This window comes from Oncorhynchus nerka, unplaced genomic scaffold, assembly GCF_034236695.1.
Source record: "Oncorhynchus nerka isolate Pitt River unplaced genomic scaffold, Oner_Uvic_2.0 unplaced_scaffold_1881, whole genome shotgun sequence".
Classification (NCBI taxonomy): Eukaryota; Metazoa; Chordata; class Actinopteri; order Salmoniformes; family Salmonidae; genus Oncorhynchus; species Oncorhynchus nerka.
This window is the reverse complement of record NW_027039443.1, coordinates 28,977-37,792: the sequence shown is the minus strand read 5'-3', so window position 1 is coordinate 37,792 and position 8,816 is coordinate 28,977. Positions and strand designations below refer to the sequence as shown.

General features: G+C 41.5%; 1 protein-coding gene across 4 annotated transcripts in view; it reads right to left on the bottom strand.

Annotated features, from left to right (window-relative positions):
* Positions 1–239: 239 nt before the first annotated feature.
* LOC115123440 (nucleotide sugar transporter SLC35D2-like) overlaps positions 240–8,816 on the bottom strand; it is a 31,304-nt gene continuing 22,727 nt past the window's right edge. For 3 of the 4 annotated variants that reach the window (XM_065014954.1, XM_029652783.2, XM_029652784.2), the window contains 4 exons: positions 6,553–6,620; positions 6,356–6,434; positions 3,813–3,895; positions 240–3,722 (listed from right to left, as the gene is read on the bottom strand). In XM_065014954.1, coding sequence (XP_064871026.1) covers positions 3,620–3,722; positions 3,813–3,895; positions 6,356–6,434; positions 6,553–6,620 — 333 coding nt within the window. In that variant the 3' untranslated portion in view covers positions 240–3,619. The remainder of the gene's footprint in view (positions 3,723–3,812; positions 3,896–6,355; positions 6,435–6,552; positions 6,621–8,816) is intronic. The other variant, XM_029652785.2, reaches the window with a different exon arrangement.

Here is an 8,816-nt window from a genome sequence, read left to right as displayed (position 1 = left end):
CTCGGGTTTCAATAGAAAGTCTGCACAGGGTTCCACATCCACGCACCTCCCTTAGTGTCCTGCAGAGATTGCTGATGAGGGTTCATTTCATGAAACAGAAGGTATACATTAGGATTGCTGCTGCTGTGTGGCTGACCCTGTGCTGCTTTTAGCCTCTGACTGTCAGTGGTCTAGCGGTTTGCAATAAACAGAAGACAGCAAAAAGATCCATTTCACTATGGACTGAAATACTTGAAGGGTTGTAGATGAGGTATTTTTAATGTTAAAAATCATTGTTCTGGTTTTGAAGATAGTTTGACATGTTTGGTGATCAACATAACTTACTGCACAGATCAGTAACAAAAAGTAAGTACACCCAGCTAAAACCTTGGGGAGTGCAGACATTGGTATATCAAAAATGCTATTTTAAAATGGCGAATATTGCCATACCTGACAACTTGACTGTTGTTGGGTAATGGCAATGTAAAAGGACCCTGACGTTTCTAAGTATTAAACAGCCTTCAGGGTTAAGTTAGTCCCATCCTTAACCCTTAGGGGAGAAGTTAACCTCTGACAGCCAAACTATGAAACAACTCTAAAAGCTTTAACAAGAGCCAGGTGTTGCCTGCCAGCTACAGTTAAAACAGACCCACTAATCAATGAGACGAGCAAGTGACGCTTGCGCTATGTAGACTCAGCGATATGTTGTACATGCAGAAACTAAACAGCATAGTGGGTCAGACTCAACTTCTGTGCTGTTTTGGTGCCCTGGCTACCCAAACGTCTTGCGACGATTTCTAGAAAGGACACATCCTAACCGTTTTGATTGGTCCCAGAGACAGAGGTGTTGTGCCCAGAGCAAGAACACACGTGGATAAAGCGGCGTTTAGAAAATTAGTTATTGGCTTCGATACCCGGTTAAAGACGATCCAATCTCTGATGACTTTGTTTTGTACAACAGCCTTCATTTTGACGTCATCACAAATGAGGGCAGTCTCAGACTAACGTGTGTAGCGAACATAGAGCAGCGGAAGATTTCAATTTGAGTTATGAAACAAACCCGTGCACATACCGTGTGAGAGCCAAGTCTTGCATCTCAATATCTGTGGTGCTGCTCATGGCAACATTTAGAGTCTACCTTGAAATTTCTTTGTATGCTTCAAATCTAAGGAAAACATGGAGGGTGGAGTTAACCTCTGGTCTTTAGGGCTCAGACACCTATAGTTTGGTGGCAGAGAGTATTTAGCACCTCTGAACGTAATGTGTGTACCGATTTTCAATGTAGAAGCACGAGTCGGACATCTTCAGAGGATGATCGGCACACCAACACTATATCCACATTCAGCGGGACATGTGAAAGCCTTTAGGGTAAAAGTTAACCCTGGACATGGCGTGTCACAGTAAGGCATATATAGTTCACCTTCTCCCAACATTGGCTAGCTAGAACAACAGCTGGTAAAAGTGCAATAATATTGTTTTTAAAAGCAAATGAAAACATAATTATCACAAGTTGCCTCTACAGAGACCCAGTCACACATACAAACCCTTTATAAAACCCAGAGCAGACATTCAGAAATACTGGAGAATGACAATATTAACAGTCTTTCCTTTCAGATACAGTTGAAATCAGAAGTTTAAAATACAAGTTTTAATGACTCCAACCTAAGTGTATTTCAACCGCTCCACAAATTTCCTAGTTTTGGCAAGTCGGTTAGGACATCTACTTTATGGATGACAAATAATTTTTACAACAATTGCTTACAGATTATTTCACTTAACTCACTGTATCACAATTCCAGTGGGTCAGAAGTGTACATACAAAGTTGACTGTGCCTTTAAACTGGAAAATTATGTCATGTCAATTAGCCTATCAGAAGCGTACCTGTGCAAGGCCTACCTTCAAACTCAGTGCCTCTTTGCTTGGGAAAATCAAAAGAAATCGTCGACCTCCACAAGCCTGGTTCATCCTTGGGAGCAATTTACAAATGCCTGAAGGTACCACATTCATTCTAAAACCATCATTTGAGTCAATTGGAGGTGGACCTGTGCATGTATTTCAAGGCCCACCTTCAAACTCAGTGCCTCTTTGCTTGACATCATGGGAAAATCAAAAGAAATCAGCCAAGACCTCAGAAAATAAATTGTCGACCTCCACAAGTCTGGTTCATCCTTGGGAGCAATTTCCAAAAGCCTGAAGGTACCACGTTCATCTGTACAAACAATAGTACGCACGTATAAACACCATGGGACCACACAGATGTCATACCACTCGGGAAGAAGACGTGTTCTGTCTCCTAGAGATGAATGTACTTTGGAGCAAAAAGTGCAAATCAATCCCAGAACAAAAAGCAAATGACCTTGTGAAGATGCTGGAGGAAACAGGTACAAAAGTATCTATATCCACAGTAAAACAAGTCCTATATCGACATAACCTGAAAGGCCGCTCAGCAAGGACGAAGCCACTGCGCCGCTATAAAAAAGCCAGACTACGGTTTGAAACAAAAATATAACTGTTTGGCCATAATGACCATCGTTATGTTTGGAGGAAAAGGGGGAGGCTTGCAAGCCGAAGAACACCATCCCAACCATGAAGCACGGGGGTGGCAGCATCATGTTGTGGGGGTGCTTTGCTGCAGGAGGGACTGGTGCATTTCACAAAATAGATGGCATCATGAGGCAGGAAAATTATGTGGATATATTGAAGAAACATCTCAAGGAAGTTAAAGCTTGGTCGCAAATGGGTTGAATGACCCCAAGCATACTTCCAAAGTTGTGGCAAAATGGCTTAAGGACAACAAAGTCAAGGAATTGGAGTGGCCATCACAAAGCCCTGACCTCAATCCTATAGAAAATTTGTGGGCAGAACTGAAAAAGCGTGTGCGAGCAAGGAGGCCTACAAACCTGACTCAGTTACACCAGCTCTGTCAGGAGGAATGGGCCAAAATTCACCCAACTTATTGTGGGAAGCTACTCGAAACGTTTGACCAAAGTTAAACAATTTAAAGGTAATGCTACCAAATACTAATTTAATGTATTTAAACTTCTGACGCACTGGGAATGTGATTCTCTACTATTATTCTGACAAAGTGGTTATCCTAATTGACCCAAGATAGGGGATTTTTACTAGGATTAACTGTCAGGAATTGTGAAAAACTGAGTTTAAATGTATTTGGCTAAGGTGTATGTATGTAAACTTCCGACTTCAACTGTATGATGGACAACATCTTTTGCACATACCAGCACCCACATAATACTGCCTCAGATTCCATTGGACCATTCCTGTTTGAGGGAACATTCCACACATTCCGCTGGGTTCTGACATCAGGAGAGAATTCAATCCCCATGAACCCATTTCACCAAAAACGGGAAGACCGTGCTCTCCATGATGTAATCGTCTAATGACTAAACAGTAAAAGCACCCTTTAAAATCATGTTGCCCCAGCCACGCCCTCCTAATCCACGTGTCCAGTGGGAGGAGCCTGTTGCCATGGTGGGGTGTCCAGTTGGTTGCTATGGTAACCACAGCTTTTAAGTCCATAAATACAACATGTACCAAAAATAGAATGTTCTCTTGTACCATTAACATTTGAAAAAGGATCTCCAGTGACTTTTCCTCTGGCATACCGATGTCACCATGATGTCATACCACCACTTTCCCCTTGATCTCCATGGCGTTCTCAGAGGGTTTACTGGACTGTTCCTCTGTCAGAGTAATGTAGGAGTACACCAGGCTACCTGCAATACTGACACACACACACACACCATTAACTGTCTGAAATGAAGAACTATTTCTGCTGTTGTGTGACTTAAGCCCAAATATATCCAGTCCATACCTGATATTTAAACCAATGAAATTTGTCCAAGAGAAAATGTAGTCTCCACCAAACACCATCCCGATGTATGTCACTAGAATATTCTGTAAGAAAGAATGCAGTAGAAGGATTAAAAAAAAACATTTTATCATGTGATTATTGATGGGTTAGAGAGCGTGTGTCATTATTGATGGGTTAGAGAGCGTGTGTCATTATTGATGGGTTAGAGTGAGGTTTTATCATGTGATTATTGATGGGTTAGAGAGCGTGTGTCATTATTGATGGGTTAGAGAGCGTGTGTCATTACTAATGGGTTAGAGAACGTTTTGTCATTATTAATGGTTAGGGTTAGAGAACGTTTTGTCATTAATGGGTTAGAGTGAGGTTTTATCATGTGATTATTGATGGGTTAGAGAGCGTGTGTCATTGATGGGTTAGAGAACGTTTTGTCATTATTACTTGGTTAGGGTTAGAGAACGTTTTGTCATTAATGGGTTAGAGTGAGGTTTTATCATGTGATTATTGATGGGTTAGAGAGCGTGTGTCATTGATGGGTTAGAGAACGTTTTGTCATTATTAATTGGTTAGGGTTAAGAGAACGTTTTGTCATTAATGGGTTAAAGTGAGGTTTTATCATGTGATTATTGATGGGTTAGAGTGAGGTTTTATCATGTGATTATTGATGGGTTAGAGAGCGTGTGTCATTGATGGGTTAGAGAACGTGTGTCATTATTAATGGGTTAGAAGAGTTTTGTCCTTAACAGGTTCGGGTTAGAGAGCTTTTTATCATGTGATTACTGATGGGTTGGAGAGCTTTTTATCATGTGATTACTGATGGGTTGGAGAGCTTTTTATCATGTGATTACTGATGGGTTTGGAGAGCTTTTTATCATGTGATTACTGATGGGTTGGAGAGCTTTTTATCATGTGATTACTGATGGGTTGGAGAGCTTTTTATCATGTGATTACTGATGGGTTAGAGAGCGTTTTATCATGTGATTACTGATGGGTTAGAGAGCGTTTTATCATGTCATTATTAGGGATGCACAATATATTGGTGAACTTATCGGCATCGGCCCGATGTCAAAGCTACCGTGCATACCTATATAACGTAGGTACATGACGTAATGGCGCTACACAGCACTCCTAACCTAGCCCACACAATGTCTGCTGTGTGGATCTAGCAGTCATTTGAGCGAGACAAGGCTAAATCAATTAATGCCAAGATAATAGAATTCATTGCCCTTGACAATCAACCGTTCTCTGTCGTGGGTGATATTGGCTTTCGCCGACTGGTCGAGCACTGGGACACACTACCAAGTGTGCTATTTTTCAGATGTTACACAGTAATAGCGTCACGACATACATACTATGGAACGCCGTTTGGGTCAAAGCTGTACAGAAAAGTAAACACCTGCCACGAACGATGTGTTTTCAATACCGTGTTGGTAATAAAGCATCATTTGTTCGACCGCAACATCAACCAGCTTAGCTAGCTAGCACCAATACAACCTGCCTGAAAACACCTTCTGGGGTAGCTAACTATCACCAATACAACCTGCCTGAAAACACCTTCTGGGGTAGCTAACTATCACCAATACAACCAGCTTAGTGCCTAGCTAGCACCAATACAACCTGCCTGAAAACACCTTCTGGGGTAGCTAGCTTTAGCTTGGTACCTGGCCAGCACCAATACAACCTGCCTGAAAACAATGATCAGTAGAAACTGCAGTCATATTCATTATTCTTAGCAATGATTTATGAATCCTTGTGAGTAAGTATTAGCTAGGTTCCCACTTGTTGTTCATGAAAATAAATAGCTAGCCAGCTACTTATAACTTTAGCTTTGGGCAACAGGGTTAAGCAGCCAGCTAGCTTCATCTGGCTAATGAGGCTTGACTTGACTGAGTTATGTGTTGTGAAGCTAGCAACAATGAGGATTAGACGCAATGGTGGAATTTCCGATTTGCCTTCAAGATAAAAGTCAGTAAGAACAAATTCTTATTTACAACGACGGCCCGGACGAATTGTGCGCCGCCCTATGAGACTCCCAATCACGGCTGGATGTTATCCAGCTTGGATTTGAACCAGGCACTGTTGTTACGCCTCTTGCACTGAGATGCAGTGCCTTGGACCTCTGCGTCCATGTGTGTGTTTAACTGTACTAGAATGCTTAAAACGCCACATTTTTTTTTAGCTGAAAATATCAGCGGGTTAGAGAGCATTTTATGTCATTATTGATGTGTTAACGTTTTATCATTTCATTATTGATAGGTTAGGGTTAGTGTGTTATGTCATTATTAGAGAACGTTTTATCATGTCATAATTAATGGGTTAGGGGTAAGATAGCATTTTATCATGTCATAATTAATGGGTTAGGGGTAAGATAGCATTTTATCATGTCATAATTAATGGGTTAGGGGTAAGATAGCATTTTATCTAGTCATTATTAATGGGTTAGGGGTAAGATAGCATTTTATCATGTCATAATTAATGGGTTAGGGGTAAGATAGCATTTTATCTAGTCATTATTAATGGGCTGGGGTTCTGTTCTGGGAGCTTACCTTGATACAGCCCACGATGGTGGTGGTTAGAGCTGAGTTGTATTGTGTACAGAGCACTGTAGAATACATCAGCACAAACCTGCAATACAAACACACCACAAGTCATCACACACACAGCACAGAAGGGTAGACAAACAGAAAGAAGAGGAGTATGGAAGAGGGGTAGAGAACAGAGAGGTTAAGAGTCAGGATCTCACCCCATTATACAGGATAGGATGAACTGGCTGAGAAACAGGATGTCTGACCAGCCATCATATTCCACCGCCTGCAGACATACACCATCATTAAGACAGCAGAGAAAGTGTATTTAGTAGTAGCTAACAACATAATGGCAGCTTTGTGTGTTTCTGGCTGCTGGCCTCTTCACTTCCTGAGTTTGGAAAACCAGGCCTCTCTACCACTCTCTCAGACACTGAGTCTCTCTGTCTCGCACTCAGTCCCTCTGTCTCGCACTCTTTTGGTATCTTATTAGGATCCCCCATTAGCTGTTGCAAAAGCAGCAGCTACTCTTCCTGGGGTCCACACAAAACATTAATAGACAAGTACAGCTCAAGGACAAAACTACAAAAGCGGCACACGTAGCCTACATATCAATACACACAAACGATCTAGGTCAAACAGGGGAGAGGTGTTGCTTTATCTGTTTTTTTTAAACCAGGTTTGCTGTTCATTTGACCAATATGAGATACAGTATTATATAGAGCCATTATTGCATGTTTTCTTGTCAGTCTCTCCTCAACTCTTAGCCAAGAGAGACTGGCATGCATACAGTTGCTTGCGAAAGTATTCACCCCCTTGGCATTTTTCCTATTTTGTTGCCTTACAACCTGGAATTAAACGTTTTTTGGGGGGTTTGTATCATTTGATTTACACAACATGCCTATCACTTTGAAGATGCAAAATATTTTTTATTGTGAAACAAAGCAAGATATAAGAAAAAAAAACAGAACTTGAGCGTGCGTAACTATTCACCCCCCCCAAAGTCAATACTTTGTAGAGCCACCTTGTGGAGCAATTACAGCTGCAATTCTTTTGGGCTGTCTCTATAAGCTTGGCACATCTTGCCACTGGGATTTTTGCTCATTCTTCAAGGCAAAACAGCTCCAGCTCCTTCAAGTTGGATGGGTTCCGCTGGTGTACAGCAATCTTTAAGTCATACCACAGATTCTCAATTGTATTGAGGTCTGGGCTTTGACTAGGACATTCCAAGACATTTAAATGTTTCCCCTTAAACCACTCAAGTGTTGCTTTAGCAGTATGCTCAGGGTCATTGTCCTGCTGGAAGGTGAACCTCTGTCCCAGTCTCAAATCTCTGGAAGACTGAAACAGGTTTCCCCTCAAGAATTTCCCTGTATTTAGCACCATTCCTTCAATTCTGACCAGTTTCTTAATCTCTGCTGATGAAAAACATCCCCACAAGCATGATGCTGCCACCACCATGCTTCACTGGTTTCTCGGGGTGATGAGAGGTGTTGCGTTTTCCTTGATGGCCAAAAAGCTCAATTTTAGTTTCATCTGACCAAAGTACCTTCTTCCATATGTTTGGGGTCTCCCCCACAAGCTTTTTGGCAAACACCAAACGTGTTTACTTATTTTTTTCTAAAGCAATGCCTTTTTCTGGCCACTCTTCTGTAAAGCCCAGCTCTGTGGAGTGTAGGGCTTAAAGTGGTCCTATGGACAGATACTCCAATCTCCGGTGTGGAGCTTTGCAGCGTTATTATTATTATTTTTTTCTCTCTGATTAATGCCCTCCTTGCCTGGTCCGTGAGTTTTGGTGGGCAGCCCACACGTGGTGCCATTTTTTAATAATGGATTTAATGGTGCTCCGTGGGATGTTCAAAGTTTGATATTTTTTTATAACACAACCTTGTCCCTGACCTGTTTGGAGAGCTCCTTGGTGATGCTACAGACTACAGGTGTATATATACACTGAGATCATGTGACACTTAAATAAAGTCCACCCGTGTTCAATGTGACTTCTGAAGGTAATTGGTTGCAGGGGCTTCATAGCAAAGGGGAATACATATGCACACATCACTTTTTTATTTCACTTCACCAATTTGGACTATTTTCTGTATGTCCATTACCGGAAATCCAAAAATAAAAATCCATTCAAATTACAGGTTGTAATGCAACTAAATAGGAAAAACACCAAGGGGGATTAATACTTTTGCAAGGCACTGTAGTATTTATATCAGCCCTCTGATTACAATGAAGAGCAAGAGGTGCCGCTCTGTTCTGGGCGTTCTAGGTCTTTTATTGCAGCACTCGACCGGACAATAATCAAGACAAGAAAACTAGAGCCTGCAGGACTTGGTGTCATAAAAGCACAGCATCTCTATTACGGACAGACCGCTCTCCATCTTCACAAGTAATTTAGTCCTCTCAACTTGTACAACAGCCACTGAGGTCTAGAACGTAGATAATTATTTGCACCAAATAGAATGCTCTTCGTTTTAGA